The sequence below is a fragment of the Tasmannia lanceolata genome, unplaced genomic scaffold, assembly GCF_043159265.1.
Source record: "Tasmannia lanceolata isolate RefF3 unplaced genomic scaffold, GAP_Taslan_0.1 ptg000006l, whole genome shotgun sequence".
NCBI classification, from domain to species: domain Eukaryota; kingdom Viridiplantae; phylum Streptophyta; class Magnoliopsida; order Canellales; family Winteraceae; genus Tasmannia; species Tasmannia lanceolata.
This window is the reverse complement of record NW_027518683.1, coordinates 43142639-43170423: the sequence shown is the minus strand read 5'-3', so window position 1 is coordinate 43170423 and position 27785 is coordinate 43142639. Positions and strand designations below refer to the sequence as shown.

General features: G+C 39.2%; 2 protein-coding genes across 2 annotated transcripts; one reads left to right on the top strand and one right to left on the bottom strand.

Annotated features, from left to right (window-relative positions):
- The first annotated feature begins 8918 nt into the window (after window positions 1–8918).
- LOC143880328 (pyruvate decarboxylase 2-like) lies at window positions 8919–12443 on the top strand. Its single transcript, XM_077383212.1, has 5 exons — window positions 8919–9857; window positions 10684–11334; window positions 11510–11627; window positions 11761–11949; window positions 12026–12443. Exons 1-5 carry the CDS (start codon window positions 9235–9237, stop codon window positions 12194–12196), a joined length of 1752 nt encoding a protein of 583 aa, XP_077239327.1. The 5' UTR covers window positions 8919–9234; the 3' UTR covers window positions 12197–12443.
- Window positions 12444–13987: 1544 nt separating this feature from the next.
- APTX (APRATAXIN-like protein) lies at window positions 13988–26484 on the bottom strand. The gene is made up of 7 exons (XM_077383211.1): window positions 26326–26484; window positions 26109–26239; window positions 20112–21049; window positions 15713–16451; window positions 15445–15615; window positions 14885–15217; window positions 13988–14305 (listed from the first exon to the last, which is right to left on the bottom strand). Exons 1-6 carry the CDS (start codon window positions 26354–26356, stop codon window positions 14885–14887), a joined length of 2343 nt encoding a protein of 780 aa, XP_077239326.1. The 5' UTR covers window positions 26357–26484; the 3' UTR covers window positions 13988–14305.
- Between the last annotated feature and the right edge of the window lie 1301 nt (window positions 26485–27785).

The window sequence follows — 27785 nt, the reverse complement described above, 5'->3', positions numbered from 1 at the left end:
CGCTGATGTGGGACCCGCTTGTGAATAGTACTCGGTGGGTCCTACTGTGAATAGTAATTTTGAATAGTTTATCTCAATAGTGAACTTGCATAGTATTTCTGCATAGTAATCTTACGTAATATTTCTGCATAGTAATCTTGCATAGTGACTATTGTGAATAGTAATTATGAATAGTGACTATTGGTAATTTTTAATATGTGTAAGTATCTACTCATTTTTAGTTGACATCTGGGGCGGTGGTTTAGTGGTAGGAAGCCGTTCAATCCTCGCTCAGCGTTGGGTTCGAATCGCGTACGCCCCATTATGCCAGATGTCCTCATGCCCGATTAACTCGGGAAAAAATGAGTAATGACCGATGATTACCCACCTATGAGGCCATTTTTATTTATTTGTATATATATATATATATATATATATATTTTACCGGTTATTACAGTTACAGTGGCTAGTGAAGCTGAGGCAAAGGTAACTCACACTGGAACTGCGAACCTTTCTTCAGGTAAAATACTAACTTTAAAAAATGTTAAAGTAGTTCTTGCTATTCAAAAGAATTTAATTTCTATTAGTCTTTTAGACAATGCTAGCATGTGTTCATTTTTTTGGGTGGTAGAGTAACTTTAACTGTTAACTCTTATTATTTTGGTTGTGCTTTCTTAATCGATGGTATGTATAGATTGAGTCTAGCAAATGAAACTGTTAGTCAAGTTAGTTCCACTTTGATTGATCTTAAGTTGTTACACACTAGATTGGGACATGTGAACTATAGGAAAACACTGGTATTCCAAACTAGATACCTTGGGTGTAATGCTTTAAGTATCATTGCTTAAACCCTAATTACTCTAACAATCTTAAAGCATTATTTCTTTTTAGGGATCGTCTTCAACTCTCTCTTGTGCGATCGTTTTGATCACTCTCGTTAGGGTTTTGATCTCTCGTGGAACGTCTGCTTCTCTCTCTAAACGGAGAACCGATCATACACGGCTGGGTTATTCAACACCAACAGACATTTGGGTTTTGTTCTCTGCATCGCAGGTCTTCTTTAACAGGTAAACTTGAAAAAAGCCGCTGAACTTGGGGTTGTCTGATCGGATTCTTGGGCGGCTCTCTTGGAATCTAGATTTTGGGCGTCTGATCGGATTTCCCAAATTGGATTCACTCATTGAGAAATCTGTTGGCATCAAGGAGGAGGAAAAGCTGCTGAACTTGGGGTTGTGTATTCTTTGGGCTGGATTGCACCATCGTTTTCTCTCTTCCCCACCAAGTTCGCCTACCTCAGCCCTCTGTTTCCATAAAGTTGAGACATCGATTAAAACCCATGTCCCTCTTTCTAGGCTTTCTGTTTCTGGGTTTCTAAAAAGGAAGGTTTTGGGTATAGGGTTTCTAATCTTGCAGATCTTGTAACCCTCTCTCGTACCCAATTGAAATTCAACAATTTTTTTTTGAAGAATCAAGCAACCTGTTGGAGGAGGACAACTCTGCAAAATCGAAACTGCAGCCCTCTCAAGTGGGTTCTTCTTTAAGCTGTTTTTCTTTCTCGTATAAGAACAGAATCTCCGTTTTGGGCGTGGGTTTATTCCCATATAGAAACAGATTTGGGCGTGGTCTTTTCCTTTGCTTGGTTTGGATTGTTCCTCTGCAAAATCAGTTCTTAAACTTGTCGTCGGCCTCCTCTCTTGCCGCTGGTGAGCCATCGTTTCTTGGATTTGGTTCTTGGATCCGATTCTTGCTGGTGGAGTCTGTTTCGGTTCTCGGATTGGGTTCTTGCGATTCGCCAATCAGGTGCACTCTTTCCACTTTTTAATTTCATCTGAAATATCAAATGGAACAGAATTCTATGCCTTTTGAGATGGTCAAACTTCACTCATTTGGTGGATCTGATTTTAACTCATGGAAGCGAAAGACTCAATTCAGTCTAAAATATATGAATTGTTTTTACATTGTTTTGAGTACCTTTGCTGAGACGGATGAAGAAGTTGATGAATCTCAATGGCTTAGAGATGAGGATTTCTGCAAAGACTACTTGTTGAATTGTCTTTCAGATCGTCTTGCAGAAACCTATAGTGAATTTAACGCTGCTAAAGCTATATGGGACAACTTAGATGCTCAATTCAAGAAGGAGGAGGAATTGTCCAAGACCCATCGTGTGGACAAATTCATGGATTTCAAGTTTCAAGAGGACAAGAAAATCACTCCTCAAGTGACTGATTTAGAGAATTTGAGATCTAAGTTGCATAATGAAAAAATAGCTGTCTGTGATTCGTTTCTTGTGGGTGCAATTATATATAAATTACCATCTGCATGGCATTCTTTCAAAACCGAGATGTATCAGAAAATGGTGCAAGTGGACTGGATGATCTCAAACGATTCATTCGAATCGAAGATGAGAATCGAGTTAGGAATAACTTGGAGATGGTTAGACAGCAACAGTCTGCTGCTAACGCGGTAATATATCCCAAGAAATTTCCTCGGAAATCCAAGTCACCTAAAAGTGAACATTCCAAGTTTGAGGCCAAAAAGACTATCTTTCAGAAAAAGAAGGGCAAGTGCCACAACTGTGGGAAATGGTGTCACTTTGCTGCAGAGTGTAAACAACCTAAGAAGGCTAAATCTGACACACCACAAAAGGAAGCTCATATGATGGTGGGCAGTGTTGCGCCTAAGAATTTTATTACCATGTTAGGCAATGGTAAGGCCAGTACTTCTTCAGACTGGTGGTTAGATACATGAGCCACCTGCCATGTTTGCAACTCGAAGAAACTACTTACGGATGCTGTTGGCGTGAAAGAGACCGTTACAGTGGCTAGTGGAGCTGAGGCAAAGGTAACTCACACTAGAACTGCGAACCTGGTCCTTTCTTTAGGTAAAATACTAACTTTAAAAAATGTTAAAGTAGTTCATGCTATTCAAAAGAATTTAATTTCTATTAGTCTTTTAGACAATGCTCGCATGTGTTCATCTTTTTTGGGTGGTAGAGTAACTTTAACTGTTAACTCTTATTATTTTGGTTGTGCTTTCTTAATCGATGGTATGTATAGATTGAGTCTGGCAAATGAAACCGTTAGTCAAGTTAATTCCACTTTGATTGATCCTAAGTTATTACACACTAGATTGGGACATGTGAACTATAGGAAAATGGTCACACTTGCTAAAACTTATGATATACCATTAGATACATCGATTAGATTTGACAAATGTGAAGTGTGTGCACAAACCAAGATCACTAGAAAACCTTTTCGTTCGGTTTCTAGGAGCACACAACTTCTTGAGTTAATACATTCTGACCTCTGTGACTTTAAAAGTTTCACTACTCGAGGTGGTCGGAAGTATTTAATCACTTTTATAGTCGATTTTTTTAGATATTGTCATATTTATCTCCTAAAATCGAAAGATGAAGCCTTTGATAAATTTAAAAATTTCAAGAATCGTGTTGAAAATTAATTGAACTTGAAAATTAAGCGATTTAGGAGTGATAGAGGAGGAGAATACACTTTGACAGAGTTCAAGGAATTCTGTGCCTCTCAGGGCATAATACTTGAAACTACTGCTCCTTACTCACCTCAATCTAATGGCATAGCTGAACGTAAGAACCAGACGTTAACTGAAATGTTAAACTCTATGTTATTGACAGCTGGCATGCCTACTAGCTATTGGGGAGAAGCAGCTTTAACTGCAAATCACATCCTGAATAGAATACCACACTCTAAGTTGACCTCTACTCCTTATGAGTTATGGCATAAACATCCTTGTAGATATGACACTCTTAAGACTTGGGGCTGTATTGCTTATGTGAGGATACAAGACCCTAGAAGACCTAAGGTAGGACCTAGAACAAACACTTGCGTTTATATAGGTGGTGCAGAAGATAGTGTTGCTGATCGGTTTTTGGATCTATCTACCGATTTAGTTATAGAATCTAGAGATGCAATATTCTTTGAGAATAAATTTCTCAGAGATCATGGTTTGAACCTACCTGGCGATACTGAGATGGTTACAGAATCGCATGTAGAGTTTGAACAGAATATTTCTGACACCTGTCATACACTGATTTCTACATCAGAACCTTTAAGAGTTTCTACAAGAGATAGAGTACCCAAGAACTTTGGTGAGGACTTTGTGAACTACCATGTAGAGATTGATCCGTCAACCTATAAGGAAGCGATGAGATCTAGGGACTCTTTGTTGTGGGCAGAAGCCATTGATGATGAAATGAGCTCTCTGTTACAAAATCAAACTTGGCAGCTAGTCGATTTGCCAAAAGGGGCTAAGACTGTGGGCTGTAAGTGAATTTTGAAGAAGAAACTTAATCCTGACGGATCCATAGCTCGGTATAAAGCACGTTTAGTAGCTAAGGGCTATACTCAAGTCAGTGGGATAGACTACTTTGATGTTTACTCACCGGTCTGTCATTTGGCAATGATAAGAATTCTTCTTGCTTTGGCTTCTATTGAGAAGTATGTTGTGCATCAAATGGATGTAAAAACGGCTTTCCTTAATGGAGACCTCACAGAGGAAATCTACATGAACCAACCTGAAGGGTTTGTCATGGAGGTTTTCGAGAACAAAGTTTGTAAGTTACACAAATCTTTATATAGTCTTAAACAAGCACCTAAATTGTGGCATCAAAAATTTGACAAGGTAGTAAAGAGCTTTGGTTTTCAGACCAGTTACTCAGATAAATGCCTTTACTTTCGTTCTGTGTCGAATAAGGTTGCGATTATTTGCTTGTATGTAGACGATATGTTGATTCTTGGTTCTGATCTCTCTGTAGTGAGTGACGTGAAAACCACTTTGGCTCAAGAATTCGACATGAAAGATCTTGGTGTGGTTGACACCATTCTTGGTATGAAAGTAAGTTTTGAAAGGCAAGGGATTACTCTTAGCCAAGCCCATTATATTGAAAAACTACTTTCTACATGGGGATACAGTGAGTGTAAACCGATTGAGACACAATTTGATTATATCATGAAGCTGATCTCTAATGAAGGAGACAGTGTGAATCAGTTAGATTATTCTAAACTGATTGGTAGTCTCATGTATGCTATGAGTTGCACTAGGCCAGACATAGCCTTTACAGTTGGCATGCTGAGTCGTTTCACTAGTAATCCTGGCCGTGAGCACTGGGATGCCCTTATGAGGCTGATGAGATACCTTAAGGGTACTCAAGGATATGCTCTATGTTATAATGGCCATCCTCCTATTCTGGAAGGGTATTCTGATGCATCATGGGGCTCAGAATTAGGAGACAGTAAATCTACCAGTGGTTATGTTTTTACACTGGGTGGAGCCGTTGTTGCATGGAAGTCAAAGAGACAGACTTGTATTGCTCTATCATCTATGGAATCGGAGCTTTATGCTTTAGCTTCTACAGGAGATGAAGCAGAGTGGATAAGAGATCTAATCCTGGATATTCCATTGACCCATTTAAAGATTAACTCTTTAAGTTTGTTCTGTGATAATCAAGCTACAATTACGATTGTGAAAAACTTATTCTTTAATGGTAAGAGGAGACATGTCAGGCTGAAACATGCCACGCTGAATTATCTTCTAGAACAAGGTATTATCACTTTGGTTGATGTGAGATCAAAGGATAATATGGCCGATGCTCTTACGAAGGGACTGAACAAAGATCGAATATTCAAAACTGCGGGGGAGATGGGGTTAAAGACTGTGTAGACGTGTGTTAACATACATTCATATTATTTTGAATTTTTCGAATCTCCCTATCTTGGCCAAGATAAGCACTTGATATGTTTCAATGATGTTAACAGTTATCTTTATGTCATTCCACATTTGATGACATGTCCTTCTTGGGAAATGTTGTTTCATTCCAAACTTGATGATACAGCTTAATTCAATTTGGATATGATGCCTGTAACATTCCAAATGGAAACATGGAATGGTTCTTTGCAAAGAAACTGTTTAGGTCTGGTTCTTGATTGAAACTTGACATTGATGCTTATTGATATTGAGATTTATTTTTCAGCCATTATGAAATTGTACTAAGTTCTTTCTGTAGAACTAGATACTTTTAGTAAAATACACAAATGATTGGATTCATTTTATGAAATTCATATTTGGTAATTTACAGGAATTGACGAAAATGGAGGAGATTGCCTCAATTTAGATCTTGATGAGGATGGCTTACTTGATGAGTGAATCCTTATAGAGCAGTGTGAACTATTATTTTCTTTTCAGTTGATTAAATAGTTCACCTACATGTGAAACTGCTTATGTTTGAGTTTAGATTATTTCTAAAACTCTTGGATATTCTTTAAAGTATTTTTGTTTTCAGTTGGATTACAAATCTTTATTGATATGGTGATATGGATGATTCAATAATTTTGTTTGGACATCACATTAACTATCTATTGGATTGTACTATATGTAGAATATATGAGGAGATTGTTGGGTATATAATATAACCCATATATGTTCTAATATAAGCCCAATAAGATAATGAACTGGTGTAGTAGGCCTATTTGGGCTAGAGCCCACTAACCTATTAAAACCCTAGTGTATCTCTATATATAGGGGCTGGTGGCAACAAACTTGATATTCCAAACTAGATACCTTGGGTATAATGCTTTAAGCATCCTTGCTTATACCCTAATTACTCTAACACTTTGTACTTCACTTAGAGTCTAGTCGGGCTCAAGGAGAACCCGAGCCGGTTGATGGCAACAGCCAAACACTAAGGAATAGCTTGATAATCTTGAAGAAACGATAGATCGAAGTGGTGGAGCATGTGCAACACAATTTAGCTGAAATAATTGAGAACCTTAGTACGGAGCCTAGGGATACGGTACGTGGAGGCTCGATAAACCTAGATACAAATACTCGATAAACGTAGATAAAGTAAATTTACTCATGAGCATCCTCAGCAATCGCATGATGATCATGGTGAGGGCATATCAGGAGGGTTTATGTGATATAATCTTGATGCTTTGGGGGTGGCCCTAGTACTAAAAGGCTAGAGAACTTCTTGTTCGACATAGAGAGCAATACTTTTGTGTCACATGCCTAGAGGATGTGGCCAAGTTACAACTACCACAATGTCCGTCAATGAGGATGCTAAATTATGGCGGTGAACTTGCAATGAGGATATCCAGGAAGAATGGTGTAAGATTGAAATGTGGGAGGACCTGAAGTGGGAGCCGAAGGCCTCATTCCATTCTTGATCGTAAAAATGGAGTTTACCGATTATAACCTAAGACATCTCTAGCACATGAGGATGATTAAAGAGTATCTGAAGTAGTTTTCTACAATTATTCAATATATAAGAGTACAAGCGCTTTCAGATGATGGATGGACTAAAGCCTTGGGCGTAAGTTAAGCTCCAGAGGAGGGAAGTTGAGGACCTAACATAGGTCCAAGAAGAACATTGAGACATCCAAAATTTGCTTCCAAGCATGGGTGTTTTATGTGGAAAGGGTCACATCTAGTGGCCAATTTCCTGCAGAAATAGGCCCTTAATGCTCTAAAGGTCTTGAAAACTCCACCAGACTCAAGATTGAGATGAGAATGTATCCACAAGATCGACCTAAATATTGATTCATAGTTTTATTTTATTTTTTAACCTTGATTGGATCCTGAAATATAGATCCATAACTATCCATCAGATTCAAACTAGTTTCCACAACCATTTTAATCGAATTGGATCATGAGGATCCATCAGATGATTCGAGCCCGTTGATTACACATACAAAACCCTAAATGAGACCCAAAAATTGATGGTTAATTGATCTCAATTGTTGGCCTAATTATTCTCGTTCAAATAATAATCAAAACTTGAAAGAGATCCACTAGCAAGACGATCTCATCTTGATGAAAGAAAACGACCATGATCCATTACAAATGCGGTACATGTTTGGTGATCCAGACGGTTGATCTGCTGGATGACCCTGTAAGTGTAGGTCTGATGCCAAATAAAGATCCCATTTGGTTCAAAAATCAAAGGCTTAGCAACACTTTTCAGATTTATTTTTCTTCATGGCTGATCGAAGGTCTAGAATTATTTGATGATCGAGTAGGGCCAAGGGCAATAAGCCACACTTGTGATGGCAAGCAATATTCAACGAGTTCGTCCCACCGAATGCTCTATATAGGATGATGAAAGCCCTTTCTTGGGAGGCTACTACTATCGGAGATTTTATATGGTGTAAGCCCTTATAGTCCCTTATTTTTATAGGGAAATGTTATCAGCACTTCTGTATTTTGATGAGGGCATTCCTCACTTTATTAAAAGTATTGTATGGCCCGCACCATACGATGATCCAAACCGTCCATTAGATGGGCCATATCCAAAATAGGTTGCGCCCCGAAAATTATTTCCATAGGTTGATCCTAACCCTCCGATCTATAGAGGGTTAGGATAAACCCTCTAACATTCAGATCGGAGGGTTAGGATCAACCTAAGGAAATGATTTTTGAGGCACATCCTATTTAAGTTGTGACCCATCTAATGGACGGTTTGGATCATCATATAGTGCGGACCATACCGTACTTTTTATAAGTAAGGAGTGTCAATAGAGTGCTGATAAAATTTCCCTTTTTATAAAGTACTGTACGGACCACACTATAATAGGATGATCCAAACCGTCTATGTGATGGGCCATAACGTAAATAGGTTGTGTCAAAAAAATCATTTCTATAGGATGATCCCAACTCTCCGATCTGCAGAGAAACTCCCTATAATGGGAAACTCTATAGATCGGAGGGCTAGGATCATCCTATGGAAATGATATTTTAGACACAATCTATTTACGTTATGCCCATCACATGGACGGTTTGGATCATCCTGCAATGTGGTCCGTACAGTACTTTTTGAAAAAATACGGGACGATAAGGACTTGCACCATATAAAATCTCAATATTGGATCTACCCATGAAAGGAGTAGTCTTTTCCAGAAAATTTGTGAAGGGTTTTGAAAACTCGTGGAAGAGATTGAGACAAAGCGGCAATGGTGGCGGCCCCGTCTTTGTAAAATATACACGTGGCGGAAAATGGACGTTTCTTGTCTACCACGACGTTCCTGCAATTAAAACCCACCGCCTTCTAAAACCCTCTTCAATCTTCTTATTTTACAAAACTTCCAAATTCAAAACCGCCCCTAGTTTCCTAATCCCACCAAACCGACCTTCTTATATCACTCCCCGTTTCCCCAACTCCCCCACACGAAACAAACTACAAATCACAGACTCTAATCCCAGCCTGGGTGTCTTTATCAATCCTCCATGGACATCAAAATCGGAAACAACTTAAACTCACCAAACCCCATTTCCATCCCCAATTCATCCACACTCGGTAGCCACCTCGCCCGGAGACTCGTTCAAATCGGAGTCACAGACGTATTTTCAGTTCCCGGGGACTTTAACCTAACCCTCCTAGACCATCTCATAGCCGAACCAGGGCTCAACCTAATCGGATGTTGTAACGAGCTCAATGCGGGTTATGCCGCCGATGGCTACGCCCGGTGCCGTGGGGCCGGCGCCTGTGTCGTGACTTTTACAGTCGGTGGTCTTAGTGTCATTAATGCCGTGGCCGGAGCTTACAGTGAGAATCTACCGCTTATTTGTATTGTGGGTGGGCCCAATTCGAATGATTATGGGACTAATAGGATTCTACATCATACTATTGGACTACCTGATTTTAGCCAGGAGCTTATGTGTTTTAAGACTGTTACTTGTTATCAGGCTGTTGTTAATAATTTGGAAGATGCTCATGAGTTGATTGATACGGCTATTTCTACTTCGGTTAAGGAGAGTAAGCCTGTTTATATAAGCATCAGTTGTAATCTTCCTGCAATTCCTCATCCTACTTTTAGTCGGGAACCTGTTCCCTTCTTCCTTGCTCCCAGGTAAGTAACCCAAACAAACAACTTGTTACTCCATAAGCTTAAGTTGTTAGAGTTGGTGTTATTTCATCATTTTTACTCACGGGTGGCTCCATAAGCTTAATTTGGCTGAAATTATAAGATTTTCACTGACATTTCCACCGAAATTTCAATCCTTGTTTGTGCCCAAAAAGTCATTTCCATAGGATAATCCTAGCCCTCTGATCTATAGATCTATAGAGGAATTGCATGGAAACCTCTATAGACCGGAGGGTTTGATGTCATGGAAATGATTTTGAGCCACAACTACGTTGTGGCACATCAAATGGACTGTTTGGATAATTCTACATTTCTACAGTGTCGCACGTAAAGAACTTTTTGAAAAATACTGGACTATACAAAGCAAAAACTCTGATACAATGCAAAACAACCAGCTACTGCATCAGCTTAAGCTCTGTTACAATGTGAAACAACCAATTACTCCATAAGCTTAAGCTCTTAGAGTTGGTGTCATTTAATCATTTTTACTTCAACCTAGTAATGGCGGGAGCCTCGTGCACTGGGTTACTTCAACCCAGTTCATCTTTTCCTCTAAGATGGATAGACTACTCGATTTGGGGATGTTGGGAGTAATTGGTTGTTTCCACAAGTAACCAAAAAAACAACCCAGTTGTCCCATTTAAAAAAAAAACAAAAACCCAGTTCTTCTTTTCCTCTAAAATGGATGAATTGCACATGGGGATGTTGGGAGTAAATGCTTGTTTTCACAAGTAACACAAAATAACAAATACCCAGTTCTTCTTTTCCTCTACGATGGATAAATTGGACATGGGGATGTTGGATTTTGCAGAGTGAGCAATCAAATGGGTCTAGAAGCAGCCGTGGAAGCCACGGCGGAGTTCTTGAACAAGGCTGTGAAGCCCGTTATGATAGCTGGGCCGAAAATTCGCGTTGCGAAAGCCAGGGAAGCATTTGTAGAGCTCGCCGACGCTTGTGGGTATGCTGTGGCAATTATGCCTTCTGCCAAAGGGCTGGTGCCAGAGGACCACCCGCGATTCATTGGCACTTACTGGGGTGCTGTGAGCAGTTCTTTCTGTGCAGAGATTGTGGAATCGGCCGATGCTTACCTGATCGCAGGACCTATTTTCAACGATTACAGCTCGGTTGGGTACTCTCTTCTCCTCAAGAAGGAGAAAGCCATTATAGTGCAACCCAATCGGGTGGTTGTCGCTAATGGGCCAGCGTTTGGCTGCGTCTTGATGGATGATTTTCTCAAGGCATTGGCTAAGAGGATTAAACCGAACTCGACTGCTTATGAGAACTACCGTCGGATCTTCGTGCCAGACGGAGTTCCCCTTGAATTGGCGCCCAAGGAGCCACTGAGGGTAAATGTCCTGTTCAAGCACATACAGAGGATGCTGTCTGGTCAAACCGCAGTGATCGCCGAGACAGGTGATTCGTGGTTTAATTGCCAGAAGTTGAAATTGCCGCGTGGTTGTGGGTATGCCATCATATCAAATCTTCTGTTGCTCTCACAATCTGTTTTCCTCTGTATTCTAATCATTGATAAGTGAATTACTAAGATGACAATTGAAATGGGTGTACTCTGTTTTCCTCTGTTTTTTGCATCATTGATAAAAGAATGACTAAGATGAAAATCAAAATGGGTATTATAGGTATGAGTTTCAGATGCAATACGGTTCGATCGGTTGGTCAGTCGGGGCAACTCTTGGGTATGCACAGGCAGCGAAGGACAAGCGGGTGATTGCATGCATTGGTGATGGAAGCTTTCAGGTATGAACAACTCAACCATGATTCAGCTGAATCAGGACTGATAGGCCACTGAATTTTCCAACAAACACATCACAAAACCATGTTTTTCCGTTCTATCAATAGAATTAGTTAATGGCAGAGATTGGGTTTGCAGGTAACAGCTCAAGACGTATCTACGATGATGCGATGCGAGCAGAGGAGCATCATCTTCCTCATAAACAATGGTGGGTACACCATAGAGGTTGAGATCCATGACGGCCCATATAATGTCATCAAGAACTGGAACTACACTGCATTGGTAGACGCAATTCACAACGGAGAAGGCAAATGTTGGACAGTCAAGGTAAGCCGCAGTTGGAATTTTTCTTCCTTAGATTTATCAGCTTGGGCAATGCTGAGAGAGATGGTTTTGTGTATAGGTCCAATGTGAAGAAGAGCTCAAGGAGGCGATTGAGACAGTGATGGGACCTAAGAAAGACTCCTTGTGCTTCATCGAGGTGATTGTTCACAAGGACGATACGAGCAAAGAGCTGCTAGAATGGGGTTCGAGAGTCTCTGCTGCCAATAGCCGACCGCCCAATCCTCAGTAAATCCGGCAACCAGTCGGACCAGATAGCCATGCTTGCTTCAATAAGAGACTTCCCATGTTAGTTTGTTGAGGAGATGTGCTGATGCTTTTCTTCCCTCCACTTTTTCAAATTCGTGTGCTATTTTTTTCAGTTCTTTTATCATATGATTTTTAGATGGATATTACAGTAGGCACTCTAATAATGCTGTGAAATAGAAACCCCACAATCTCTCACAGTACATCAATAGAAGAAAGCAAGTATTGGGTGAGTCATGCTCTTAGTATTGTTAAAGAAGAGATCATGTGCAAATTACAAAGAAATGGTAGAAGGGTAATGGGTGGAATGCTACTAAATAGGGCATTGAATGACAGATTGGTGAAGGGTGGAATGTTTTAAGTTCTGATCAGATCCTTTGGTTGCAGGCTGCTCTGAGTCAGTATGCATATGGGATGTGGTAGGTGCCCCTGCTGATGATGAAACCAGTTTTGCAGATTTTATCATTAGAGGAGAGGGAATTTAGAAATGCTCCAAATTATTCCGAAAATTATCTACACATTCTTCCTATGCTTTGTGCCTTAAAACATGACAAAGTTCATTTTTACACCAATCTACAAACTAATTAACAAATTGGACTATGTCCCACATCTTCCTTGGGAGAGATTTTTACTGTGTGCAATAACGATTTGACTCTTTCATTCGCTACTGAATGGAGCCCCGATAAGTGACTAATCTGCTCTGTTCTTAAATGCAGAGAACGACATTGTATCCTGTATGTTTCCTAGTCCGATAATATCAACCACACTCTCATTGACAGTGATTTAACAAGTTGGGAGAAAGATCCTTGGAAGTATTAATGGTAACCAACTGTATAACTTTGGACACAGAATGAGAAACTTCGGAGAGCCAACGCAATCAATTTAAGTAGTGGTGCATTAAAAAAGTAGTTAACAGGAGACCAGCCATGGAAAGTGGTGTTTGGTTGTCAAAGTCGTAAGTAGTGGTAGGGATGTCATTACCAATATAGAGAGAGCATCCATTCCAAGAAAATCCAAGCTGGTTTTTTTGTTGGACTTTTGCTGGCACACCATGTCACCACACAAGCACAAGCAGGAGGGGTTATGATGACATGGCACCCAAAACCCAAATAAAACCCTTAGGAAAGCCTGGCTTGTTCAACCAAACAGACATTGAATTGATAGGAAAATATCAATTCTCAATATCCAAAACGAACAGGCCTGGTAAAATTCGAGCAGTTCGCCAAGTTTGGGCAACCAACTTTTCTTCCTCTTTTCAGACCTTATAGATAGACCCTCTTATTAACGTAATTTAATCTTTCTTTACTTTCTCCTGCCCTTTATTAATGGATTATCTCCTATCTACCCTTCTTTTTTTCTTTTTCTTTTTATATCTTGTTATACGGTGTTCTTACCTACTCTTTTTTCTTCATTCTCACTTCTTCCTTCCTCCTCAATAACCACAATCTATTCTATAATAATTTTCTCCATAAGAGGTCATATCCTTCATATTGCTCATGGAAAAGAAATCCTACAGTATCTCTGTAGTACATCTATTCCACCACCTGAATACATACAAATCTTAGATGAAGGACATGGTAAAGGTCTCAGTTGGCTGAAAATTCTTGACTCTGTCATGGAATGCAAAATAATAGTTGATTATCGCTTGCGTGGTAGTAATTTCACCCCCAAAAACATTCCTATCCGCCCTTCGGTGTCAGTAGGTGTCGGTAGTTTACCGATTTGGGTAAGCAGCCGATAATTCTTAAATAAAATATCAAAAAAACAGAAGAGGCAGTACACTGTACACCATTTCCTTTTGCATTACTCTGATAACAGAAAACACTGTATTAATATGTTTACAAAATTCAAAAGCCCAACATTTTATTTTATTTTTGGTTGGTAAGCTGGGGTCGAACCTGAGACCTCTAGAGCTTTGAACTAGTCCTCACAGGAGACAGAGGATGCTATTTTCCTTTCTTTTACCGGTTTAGCATTCTGCCGGCAAACTCCCTTTGTAATCTTCTCGGCCGACATGTGGTTGAACTCTAGTGGGGGAAGATATTGAGTGAGAAGACGGCAGACCTCCTGCTTAGCTCCATATTAGCGCATGATGCTGTTCAGAATGTAGAAAGAGGTATTTCTCAAGGCAAGGATTCGAACGTAATTAGACTTACGGGTTGCCAAAGTGGCGGTAGTATACCCACTCAACTTCCATTATATGTATCTAGAGGTAAGGGTACCTAAAATGTTTTAAATAGCACGGGGGCATGCGCATGACACCCATTGTTAACATTATATAGCATAGTTACCTTATAAATGTAAAGTTTTTCAATTATTAAATACATATGAACGTAAAATTCTTTATAGCTATTAGATATCATACACTTGTAAATTTCTGTATATCCATTAAATATTAAATACCTTATAGATATAAATTTCTTTGTTGCTATTATAGGTCTTAAATTCTTCTCACTTTATTTTTAGCACAAAAAAATTTAGTCATATAAGTATATAATTTTCACATGGATAATGTTCACCCAGAGCATGCAATTTTCTTGTTCACTAAAAAGATTACAAACAGAAACAAAGAAAGGGGATGATTAATTTGCTAAAAGTGAAGCATGCCATTTGCTACTCCAACATCCAAAACATTATATACAATAGAAACCGAAGAAAGATCGCATGTACATACCTATGCTTCTTTGACTGCTCTTGCGGGTGCCACTACCAGATTACCGTTTTGGAGTAGAGTTGCAGGGAAAGGAACTTTACAGTTACTGATGTGAGATTTGAGCCGGGGAATATTAGGATGCGCGCTCCTACATCGGTGGCATCGCAACTCTGTTCCTAATAGGCTTTCATCATTCAATGTTGCTTTCCCATATTTATCAATCTCTTCAATTACATCAACAGAATCCCGAAAGAAGACAGTATTGAAAGAATTCCAGTGCTTCTTGTTTTTTAAGTGATGGGAATTAAAATCCTGGCTGATAACATGAAGGTGTAGTTGTCTCATTGATGGAACCTGAAAGAGGGATCACACCATTTTGACTATAATTAGCTCTGGACTGCTGTAAAAACAAAGTTTTCTAGTCTGGTTGAGCTTTTGCTAAAAAAATGAATTGGAATCAACCTGAACCCAATCCGATTTTATGGTAAAAGCTCAACCCAAATTCCCAAAAAATTGACCCAAGTTGCACCGCAACAAACACATGAGGAAAGAACGAAGAATTTGAGGTTACAAGTACATACCGAATGATATCCCATGCGAAAGATCAATGAAGCATCATCACATAAGAACTTTTCAGCCCACTTCAAACCTACAGAGTTCATTTTCCTCAACAACTGAATGTGTTCTCTCCGCACATCCGCAAGACGATCAAGACCGTCCATTCTTGATAATACCAGAAGGTGCCTTTTTGCCTGTATAGATAATTGAATTTATGTTTACACTCAAATTCTAAACAGATAAAGTGAAGCAAAAGACGGGTTGGTTTCATGAAAGAAGAAAACTTCAAACCTTGGGATAAAGGTCATTCAGCACAACAACATCATCTGACATCTCAAGAACACTTTCCTTATGCTGTTCAGGATGCAAAGCCATACGGTGGAGAGCTTGGGCCCATGAGCCCCAAGCCTTGTTTGCACCATCCCCATCATTCTTTTTCTGCACCTTAACCTCTGCCACATCAGAAAAACCAGACATGCTCCTCGTATTCTCGATGGATTCTGATACACCGGAATTTCCAGAATGTTGGCATTCAGAATCCTTTGTAGTTTGTTCGACTGGAAGCCCCTTGTATTTCTTATTTCTATCAGAATCATGACGGCCCTCTCGTTTAATCTTCTGATCCGTATTCGGAAATGGATCAATCGGATTTCCATGAACAAGATTTTCAGGCAACTCGGAATATACTGGCCCACAATTTTGGCTGCTTCCTTTTTGCGCTATTTGGTTTCTCACCATAGATGCAAAATTATCAAAAAGTGATGTGTACGTCTCACGAAGAACACTGCAGCCTTTGACGTAATCATTTCCAAGACAATTTGGCCTTTGTGGATTCATGTTTGGTCCAAGGACATGTATGACATGAGTTACACCTTCTCTTTTATAGAGAGGAGAAGTTGGAGGAAGAGGAACCAGAACAGAACTCCCAGGCCTAAGACTTGTAGCCTTTTCCTTTGTAGCAATTTCTAGGGCTTGACCTGCGGCACTGAATATAGCAGCATTAATCCCACCACCTCCGGGTTTTAACCGCCTGAATGGACACATCATTTCAGAAAGGAAATAAGAGAAAAGAAAACAGATATCAGCATAGAAATACAAGCTCCACAATGCAAGCAAGCAGATTTGACACTCTGAATGAGTGATGAAGGGCTATTACAGTATTAAGTACAAATAAGCAACATTTCCAGCTTGAAAGAAAACGATTAGCGATATCCATACATTTTTTTTTTTTTTGAAAATTATCCATAGGTAAAACTTGACATTTAGCGATAGCCATACATAATAACGACACCAGGTATACCATCAATAATAATAATAATAATAACAACACCAGGTAAGGTTTACATATTCACATGCATACAAAGTTAGGAATGCATGCAAATATCCAGGTATCAAAGCCCTACAAAACAGTTTGTTTTCGCCGTAAGAGTAGTGTCTAGCACTTCTTTCAATCTCGCAGGGAGTACTTTTTCCATGGTGTTATAGAGACTAATCTCTAAGGTTATTGGCCTAAAATCTCTCATCTCCACTGCCCCTATTTTCTTCCGGGTGAGCATAACAAACCTAGTGCTTTTATTGAGGATCTCCCTTGTGGAACTCCTTCAACACTGCCAGCAATTCTTCCTTTGACAACTCTTCGAGCGTTATCAGATAGGTAAGTAATGGCGCCATTTTCAGTTCAAGATTACAGAGAAAAAAATTGATAGTTTGAAGCACCTTCAGATTTCTTTCAGTTTTTCTTTTTTTTTGAGAAGGTAACGAAAATTTATTGATAAAATCCAGAAACAGGGGACAAGATGTCCCGGCTTTACCAAAATACAAAAGCTAATCAAACACACTTCTGGACTTGGATATCCACCCTAAAAATAGTTGATTCTCAGTCCACACCTGATTTCGCCAAGCCATCCTCCATAGTGTTGGCAGACCTCCACATATGAGACAACTGAGGCTTGATTAAACGCACAATATCCCAAATCTCGTCAATAATAGAGGCGAGTCTCCAAGGTCAACAGCATCGATTGGATGCCCACGCTATTGTATTAGCTGAGTCTCCTTCTACAATTAATGGACCCAAATTATGATCAACATACCATTTCAGCCCGCACAGGAGTGCCTTAGCCTCAGCCTCATTCGCATCACAGTGTCCTGCCGGCCCAGAGAACATGATTATGACTTTCCCCATATGATCTCGGACCAACCCTCCAAGCCCCGTCCTCCCAAGATTTCCCATAGAGCTACCGTCAAAATTGAGTTTGAACCACCCCTCCGGCTGTGTCGACCATGTAGGTGAAATGTGGTGCTGCCGTTTTTTTTTCACTAATGACAGTGATCCGATTTTTTTTATTTTTATTTTTTGAAAGATGACGAAATTTCATTAATACTCTAAAAATTACATTGGGGACCAGGAGTCCCTCCTGCCATTACATAGTAACAGACAAAGCTGGCCAGGACCTACCCTGAGCCAGAAAGTTGAACAAAAACAACAGAAATCAAGACCGTTTCTTCCTGCACCAAGCTATGGGCAGACCTCACACTACACCCGACCAAAAACTCAATTCCCTTAAAAGACACTTAGAAAGATTGTCTTCTCCTAGCAACGAACCCCTTCTGAAACCTTTAGAAGCCTCTGCAAGATCCTTTATTTCTTGAGATCCCGCTCCCATCTTTGCAATTCGGGTGGAAAAGTATGGCATTCGTCAAAACAGACTTGTAATCACCATCTAGATAGTCATTCAGTTTGTACTTTTAGACGACTCGCCTATGCCGAAACCTTTTCCAACTCCTCCATAATATGATGGATATGGAAATCCAGCATATCAAGGAGGACGTCCTCTGGAACCCGATCCAAAAATGCAGGATTTTTTCTGCTCGCAATCCTTTCTTCCACCAGCCGAATACCCACCGCCTTATTAGCTTCCCAGTTTTGCCTTATCGCAGCCCTTTCTTCATTCATTAGTAGTTTGAAGAAACAGTGTTTGTACAGCGGCGAATGGGTGTCTTTGACCGAGGCAAACGCACAGAGGCTATACAATGTGAACGGCCTGTCTTGAGACTCTAACTTGAGTAGTTTCCATTGCTTACGAAGAAGATCTCCCGACAATTCTTTGTGGGTTGGGTCGTTGATGGAAGCCCTCTCTTCATCATAGATCATCGATCTCATCCTCTTAAGGATATTTTCTAATACCAAGATTTCCATGAATAGCCGTCTGCTTCGTCCTCCAGAGCAAGAAGAAGATTCGCCTGTTTTACCGTGGTTTTCCATTCCTACTTTGTTGAGGGTGAGGACGAATAATACCAGGAAGATCCGATGAAATCTTCTTTGTGACTCTTGCGCCTCTTCAAGATACTGAACTAGAGATACCCTTTAATACCAATCTCAAACCCTAAAAATTTTCGCTCTTAAAAAAGAGTGCTAAAACAGAGAAGTACTCAAAACGCGTGTTGAATAAATAGAGATTATAGCCCACTCCCCGACAACCAAACAGTGATCCGATTTTTCAATATGCTCCCGACGGAGTAAGGCAAATTCCCTTTCGTGCGGCACCAATCAATGATGGCTAACTTTACGACAAGTGCAATGTAGTGATGCACACGTTCCTTCCCAGTAAAAACCCTATTGTTTCTCTCATTCCAAAGATGCCAAACAACAGATTATGGGATAGCCGTCCACATCAATTGCCCAAGGCACCCAAAGAAAGCACCATTCCAATCCAATATGACCTTGGATATACTGTTTGGTAGGACCCATGACATTCGAAAGAACTTAAATAGATTCATCCAGACTTGATGTGCGTAAACACAATTCAAGAGCAAATGGATCCAAAGACTTCCACATTGTAGCATAGTACGCATCTATTTTCCATGCGAAACCCGTGCCTCTGGAGTCGATCACAAGTGTTGATTCCGCAGTGTACCACCGTCCAGGTGGGGCGATAGGTTTCGATAACCTGGCACAAGGAGATGTCCGAAGGTTGCCATCGGTGACATATCGGAAGAAAGATCGAATAGAGAAACCATCCTCCAGATTTGGCATCCATACCCATCTATCCTCCTCATTCGGCGATAGGTAAGTCCCGGATAGAATTCATATAAGATTTTGAAAATGTTCTATCTCCGAATCCTTCAGGTTCCTCCTCAATCGGATATCCCAAAAGCAACTATTGGATCCTTCACTTTGCAGTAGATTTCTTTCAGTTATAGGCATAGAGAAGCTAATAAGTAAGCAGATTCATTAACAAAAGAGGGGCCGCCTAGCAACAAGTTATCTATTGCTTTCAACTGCATTTATACCACAAGAATTTTCTTCCATGGGTTGATGTATAAGGACAATGTTGCATTTTTTATTTCTTCCTTTCCAATAAAACCAGTATTATATCAATCAGTATAGAAGCATCAGGGTATCACAGTTCCTAGTCTTGGTTAAATCCTGAGCGTTGGCTCAATTAATCTGTCAAGGACGTCATGAGTTCATGACATCAATTCAAACTACCATATGAGTGAGCCAACTCAAAAAAGTTAGACCCAATTTTTGGACATTGATACACAAATGCCTTGATAGAACCATGCATACAATCAACCCGAAGTCCTGAAAGATGTGATACCATGAAAATGCATGCAATGATTCAAGTGAATAGCATAAAAGTTTGAATTAGACTTGTAAAAGCAATGCATAATACCTTTGAAAACTTACCAGTTAGTAGCATTTGCAATTACACTACAGCGTAAACCTTGTTCTGTATGGAGCCTAGTTATATTTCCTACAACCATTGAAAACTTTTTAGAGTCAATGTTTTTTTGTGCAGCTTTAGCCCTAACCAGAGACAACATATGTGATCCAACGGCCAAGTCTACCAGAACAAGTCCGACATTTTCAACCTTATTCAAAAATTCATCAACTTTCTCTACAATGATATCTGATGCTTTTTCATGGTTAAATTGAAAATCAGATGTTGAAATAGATGGAAAAGCTAGAGTATGAACATCATTCAGAGCAACTCCACCAACAAGAGAGCCTTCAGGCAAGTCATTATCTGCATTATCTACCGACGAAATAATCTTTTCAAGTCCCATGTAGCGTTTATCTTTTTCCAAACTTTCTTCTTTAGAAACATACTCCTTAGAGCTATTTTCATGAGAGACCATATTATCAGGGGGCTCTACTTTCTTTAAAAACTTCATAATACCAAGTTGGACTTTAGGGTTCGAGTCTTTCTGGCCAAAACAGCCAGATGAAAGGCTATCTAATGGACCCAGTGCACTGTATGTATTAATAGCACCTTGAACATCACTTTCATTTTGGCAAAATGTAATTCGAGAGAATCCTTCATTCAGCTTAGGTAATTCTTTCTTTTGTAGCATTCGATTAACGACAGCCGCAGCTTTTCCACCTTGCAAGTTTCCTTCATGCCCAGTGCGTTTTACTGATCGGGAAATACAAAGTCGGGCAGGAAGATCAAGTACCACAGCATGCACATCCACTTGGGGTCCACCAAGCTTTACAAACTCAGCACGCTGTTCTCGGTCTAAATTGCACCTATCTATGAAAACACTCTTGCCATCCTTCAATGCTTCAACTGCACTCTTTAAGCACTGGGATTTCGTTCCAGATTTGCCATTTGCAATGGTGTCCTGCAAGGAAAAAGCAAAAGTTTGAGGGCAGACATATCAAAATATGATTTAGAAGAAGAGGAAGAAGATAAATACATTACACTTCAGGACACAATCATCATATCATTGCATAATAAATATTACAACAAAGAAATCCTATACACAATTCCATGTACAAAAACAAATAAGCAAATTTGTGCCCAATTAATGGAACAGGAGATCGAACAAAGGGTGTGGAATGACCTAGTACAAAGATAAGAGAACTTTCAATGGCTAGAGGTCACAAAAGAATATTCAGATTTGTAATGCTATTACAAGTAAGAAAATTGTGAACAAGGAAGAATATTCTAATAGTGTTGGACGCTGATATATCGACAAGGAAAGGATGACCAACTACTCACATAAGAGAAATGTCAATAGCTGGACGCCCACAGTTCACAACAGTATTCAGATTTGTAATGCAACTAAAAATCAGAAAATTGTACACGGAAGAATACTCTAATAGTGTTATCTGTTGATATATCGAGAGGGGAATTAGCTTGATGTTGAAATGAATTACTATCAGGCCATATATTACAAGGCTAGTAAAAATGGGTAGAAGGGAAGGGAAAAAAAAAAAAGCATTCTTCAGTGTTGACATTAGATGGTTTGATATTGAAACAAATTAAAACTAGATCTTGATTATATGGCCTTGTAAGTCTACCAGTTAATATACTAAATGCATTAATAGAATGATAAAATACAGCCATAGTTGCCTGGTTCTCCTAGACTAGAGTGTGGGTTTACCATCCAAACCGGGTCCTTTGCATACCAAGTTTTCAATTCCGCGACCCAGTATATTGAGTTCTTAAAGAACCTATTTATCACATTGAAGTAACATGAAAGTTTTGTACAAAGGGATAAAAAATTGATCCTGCCATAGCTGCACTAAGCAAGAGGTGGGCAGGTAAGCAGGGAAGTGCCAGTTCAAAAAAAATAAGGATTAGAACCATTTGAAGTGAGCATTTATACATAATAAAATAAGAAAGGTCTTATTTGATGCTTTGTGTATATATAAATGTACAATATTTAGATTCTAAATATAAGTTTTCAACATTTAGACACCAACATGCCTAAAACTGAATATAAGTACAAAATTGATCAAGTTAAAACTAGCACTGATAAAATCATGCTAAATTGGTGCTTGGAGCAGGAGGTTCAGAAAGTGGGAGTAAGATTCAAGAGTGGGAGAGGCACCTTGGTTAGAAGTGTCCAGCTACTATGATCCTCCCCACTGAACTGGTTCTTTAGGCATGTAGCCTACTACAACCCTGGGACTATTTTCCCTCAGCTTTCTTAGATAAAATGATTAGAACACTTGAAGCTAGAGTCAATTTTTGTAATTTCTGCAAATAAATCCTTACAAAGTAAATTGAAGACTAGTCTAACATGTATTCGCAATAAAACCATGGCTGCAACTCTCCCAACAAGACTATTCACCATCCACTCTTGTGGATTAATTAAACTACAGATAAGATCAAGGTCTTTGTGAGATTTATCATAAAATTTAGGAAATACTGTGGACTGTTACTAAGGATTGGATTGTGATGTATCATTATCTTATTGCTTAATGCGCCAGGTTTCAGTTATATGTCCTGAACCTTCATCTCCCGCAATCATTATGAAGAATATGCATACCAGAAAGTGCAATCCACGCGTTTAGGATGTCTAGAATCATTAAGATATCATTAGATGAAATATTGTTGCCATGATGTGATTATAAGATGTGTATACACTATATGGCAGTGTCTAAAATCTTGGACTCAGATAAGAACTCAGCCAAGGTAAGTCATCTCAAGGAGTCAATAATTGGTGCAGTCAAATGTTCATTAACCAGGGCAAGTCAAAAGAGACTCATTAGAGCCAAAGTTGGAGTCAGATGATAACTCGGCGAAGGTCAAACCCAGTCAACTATGTCGAGTCAATAATTGATTCAGGGAGTTTTTATATATTGGCATATCGTGTCATTGATATCCATCCATGTAACCTAAAATGAATGCATTTGCCTCAGTTTTGAACAGGGAAACAAAGTGGGGATGTGGCTAATAACCAATTTTATCTATTTCCAACAAGAGAGGAAAACAAGACCTCTTATGTCATAAACTAGTTTGAAAATAACAACACTTTCAAAACACTGGGTTTCCTTATGCCTGTTATCCTAATTACAGAACTTGCGGAGAATTTTCTCAACCATTTATTGCAATCAGCAGGAGGTGGATCATTTTCAATGTGGACATCAGCCAAACATGACATAAATTTAATTTTGTGTTGAATTTGTATTAGCAGTAGCACTACACTAGGAGGTAAAAACAAAGAGTTTGCATAGACAAGCATATGGATTATAAGTAAAGTCAATAAACATTATTCAACCATTTATGTGCAATGCCTCTATGGATATAAACTCAAAATGGAGATGAGAAATAAGATAGGAGAGGGATAACACTTGGAGGTACGACAACTTTCAGTGGAAAGACATGAATTTCACCCTCGATGTCCAGAATCAGAATTTTAGTAGAGTAATCAAGATGTCTTCCGTGTTTGCTCAAATTATATTTAAAATGTCCCTGAGCCAGTCATTAACTCGACTGAATCAACTCGATTTCAGTCCAACCAAGTAAATCTACAAGTCAATAAAAAAATTGTGGTGTCAATCATTACCAGCACCTAGGATGACACAATTTAACTGGGGCATGCAGTCTAAGTACGGTTTTTTAAAATTGTTCAGAGTTATCCTATCTCTACATAAAAAACCAATAGCAGTAAGAAAAAGGATAGCAGAAGTCAAACCCGAGGATACGATGTCAATGTTGGTTTTCATTGCAAGACAAAAGTAAAGCGAAGAAGAATCAAAGAAAGGAAAAGAAAGATGAAAGAATTCTTCAGTGTTTGTTTCACACACACAGAGGAAAATGATATTAGCACAACCATGTTTTAATAACTGCACTAAGTCATCATATCTTTTATTATTTAAAGAGCTCTTAAAGGTTTAGCTAGGGACAGGGTGAATAAGGCATGTTTGGAGATTTTTTATTTTCTACCTCTTTGATTTTACTTTTATCATTTCCTTGTATTATCTCCCTACTATTATACCCATCTCTTGATCGTCTTGGTCTAGGGGTGTAATGCCCGACCCCACCGAGGGTCGACATCAGCTATTTGATTCTTAATTTGGACTGTAGATCGTCCGATCAACGACTTTAATTGAAATTGACGGCTCTTAGGATATTTTCGTCATTTTGTTTATAACTCACTTTTGGGACATCAAATCTTGTTCGTTCGACGTGATTTAGGCTCAGTTAGTTGGGCTTTTTTATTATCTATCCACCGAGCCTAATATCACGTGATTTAGACTCGAATTGGCGAAGTTATGGGCCTTTTTCTATTAAGGTGGGGCCTTATGACGGGATTTGTCCTATTAGGATAAGTCAATGTTAGTCTTTTATTGCTTTTGTTAGAAGAAGAAGAAGAGGAGATGAGAATGAGAGAAAGAAAGAGTAAGTTGAGGATAGCTCCCTGTCACTTATGTATTTATATAAAGAGTGAAGAGTACAATGACCATTATGCCCTCAGGCATCAACACACACATACACATACTTCTAACACTCCCCCTCGAGCTGGAATGTATATAGGGAAGTGATATATCCGCCCCTTTTGATTACTTGGGACACCCAGCAGCAGTGTACGTGGCAATCGGACCCACTAAATCCCTCTGACGTGAAGTCCAACAGCACCTTTGCAGTCATTGATACATTGCAGTTGGGTGTCCCAAGTAATCAAAAGGGGAGGATATATCACTTCCCATGTATATATTATGCATTCCTAGCTTGTTACAAATATCACTTAATTTAGCTTTGCTCAAGGGTTTGGTGAAGGTATCAGCCAACTGATCCGCTGACTGAGTGAAAGTAGTGCATATCTCGCCTTGCTGGATCCTGTGACGTATGAAATGGCAGTCCACCTCTATGTGTTTGGTACGCTCATGAAACACTTGGTTGTTAGCATTCAAAAAAAAAAACCCACCCTAGGAGTTTATTCTTGTGCATTTTATTCTAACTCCTACTGCAGTCTGAGATGGTAACCTGAGATGATAAAACTTGCTATCCAACTCAAAAGTGTGAATACAAATGCACAAGCAAATGTTTGTGGGCTGTAGTGATGAAGCTGGAGGCAATGTGCTGAAACATAATGTTCCTTAAAAGGTAACAAGTTTAATAGGCATTGTATGATGAAAATCATTGTTAAAAGGCATGTTAACATGCCCAAGCATCATCCTAAGCTTATTGTGCCATTTAACACACAACTGAGTAGATAATATCATTTCAGACTTGCTCGTTATACAACTCGGGATCTAATACTGATCAAAGGTCAAACATCTCTACGCAAAGCTCAAGAAAGTATTTAAGTAGATACCTTTAGAGAGAATCAGATACGTGCTATAAAAGAGCACCAATGAACTGTCAATTCCCTATGATATATTCTAAGAGAGCTCAAAAATACACCCTTCAATCTCCTTCATGGACACCTCCCTATCCCAACAAAGAGGAAAATGGATTTGGACATTCCTATTCAACTTTTCATCTGTTACATAATCTACTCTTATACAAGACCCAACAAAGCTCTGTCTTTATTCATCACTATTGCCTGCATCTCATACGCACTGCACCTCAACATCTTACATGTCCCTAACAGACATTGAAAATAACATCACCCCTCTTCAAAGCAAGAGACAATAAGATAAGTTTGCTCTACAGAACCAAGCATTATGGCATTCTTCCATTGTCTCAAATGGGTCAGAAAGAATTGATGAAGAAGAGAAATTGGAATCGTAACTAAAACTAAAATTGACATTTTATACCCATAGGAGAGGAATGTATTGATCACAAACCCAATAGGGGCAGTTCCTAATATTTTCTCTAGAACCCATAAAATTTCTTTCGAAATTAAAAGTTTAGAAGAATTTTCTTTTCTGTTCTGAGAGAGAGAGAGAGAGAGAGAGAGAGAGAGAGAGAGAGAGAGAGAGGAGAGAGAGAGAGAGAGAGACCTGGCAAATTCGAGCCCAGGGACGAGAGGAGGGACCCATGACGTGGTTACAGAAGGTGGTCTTGCCGCTGCCCGGAGCTCCGATCAGAATTAAGACAACGCATTTCCCGCGTTCTTCTTCTGCCGAAACCCCTTCATAAAAAATACCCAAATCAAAGAAGAAAGATTAGTCTCTATCTCTCTATAATACCCAACAATATATACTGTTACTTCCATACCTTTCCATGGCTCCTCGCAATCCTCTTCCATTTCCTCCTTCGAGAACCTAAGATCCCAATACAGTCAGTGAGAAGGTGATGCCGGAATGGGTTTTATGTGAATATGATGATGCTGTCTTTTGATTGATCTGAACCGTCCACATTAATACCCCTGCTTTGGATCTCAGATGACTCCAATTCGAACAGCTAATTGAGAATAATTTTTTGTTGTTCACATTCGCTTTGTTTGATGCTAGGATTGCATGATTAGCGTGCCTTGGAAGATCTATAATGGGGGCTTAACAAATGAACGGCTACGATCAATGAATGGTGTAAGTGGGACCCATTATGCCTTGGCAGGCTTGAATGTGATAAATTGTATTCTAATGAGGTTGTACCCTACTGTAAGTAGGACATCATCTCCGTAGGTTTCTATTATGTGCAATCCCTTTACCTATCTCAGGAGTAGGGTCATCCTATGGAATTGATCTACGGTGTACAGCCTATTTACATTGTGGGCCCAACAAATGAACAGTTTGGATCATTCTTTGAAGTGGGCCCCACTGTATTTAGAAATTACTAGACTCCACACGCAGACACCAACAAAAAATTTCATATTTCTAGTGGGATTGTTCGACAGAGGGGTAACTTAGATGCATCCCAAGTTCCCTTCATTACTTCTCCATACGATTTCTTTCAAATTCATTAAAATATGACGTATCTGTAGCGACTTAGTAGGACATTCATGTGGTACCTTCTCATATTTTGCATGTATATTGGTCCAATAGGACTAGGAGTACATAAGAAAGATCGAAAAAAAAATAGAACATGATACATGTAGAGAGAATCAGAGTCCCACTACAAAAGTGCACCACTGGACTGCTCATATCCCAGTCATATAGACAGGTAGAAGCCATATATACACAAATAATTCACATTCAATGAAAAACTGAGCATGTTCAATGTTAGGATTGCTTGATTGGTATGATTGTTTGGCTTTCATTATATTCATAATGAGGCCTCTCAGTTAACAGTCAGGATCATTCAATGGCAGTGCCCACTATGCCCTAACAGGCGCGTGCCACATTGTATCTCAATGAGGTTGCACCTGATGCAGGACAAATTTAAGGAAAATCCTACACTCTTAATGGGATTAAGACTTTAGGATAGTTTAGGACTTACGAGGAAAACTAAAAGAACACTTAACAACTAACCTATGATTGAATTAACGCCTAATTAATCTATGGATAACAGCAATAATGAGACCTAAATAGCATAAATAATTGTAAAGATCATAATTAAGCATAAAAACCTTCTACAAATTAATTAAAGAGATAAAGATTCGTAAGATGAATTGATAATAGAAGGATTAGTTCGAAAATAGGCTTACGCATACAACCAATTAAAAGAACTAAAAGATAATGTAAGATCTATCAATTAGATGTAACAAAAATCATGAGAAATTAATAATAATCGATGAA

Bases quoted from the DNA above. Each gene is read 5' to 3' on its own strand.
- APTX (XM_077383211.1), bottom strand. From the start codon at position 26,356: ATGGAAGAGGATTGCGAGGAGCCATGGAAAG. The intron at 26,240-26,325 runs GTATGGAAGTAA...TTTTTTATGAAG, and splicing joins TTGCGAGGAGCCATGGAAAG to GGGTTTCGGCAGAAGAAGAA. The intron at 21,050-26,108 runs GTCTCTCTCTCT...TTTTCCTTGCAG, and splicing joins CCTGGGCTCGAATTTGCCAG to GACACCATTGCAAATGGCAA.
- LOC143880328 (XM_077383212.1), top strand. From the start codon at position 9,235: ATGGACATCAAAATCGGAAACAACTTAAACTCACCAAACCCCATTTCC. The intron at 9,858-10,683 runs GTAAGTAACCCA...TGGATTTTGCAG, and splicing joins CCCTTCTTCCTTGCTCCCAG to AGTGAGCAATCAAATGGGTC. The intron at 11,335-11,509 runs GTATGCCATCAT...TGGGTATTATAG, and splicing joins AAATTGCCGCGTGGTTGTGG to GTATGAGTTTCAGATGCAAT.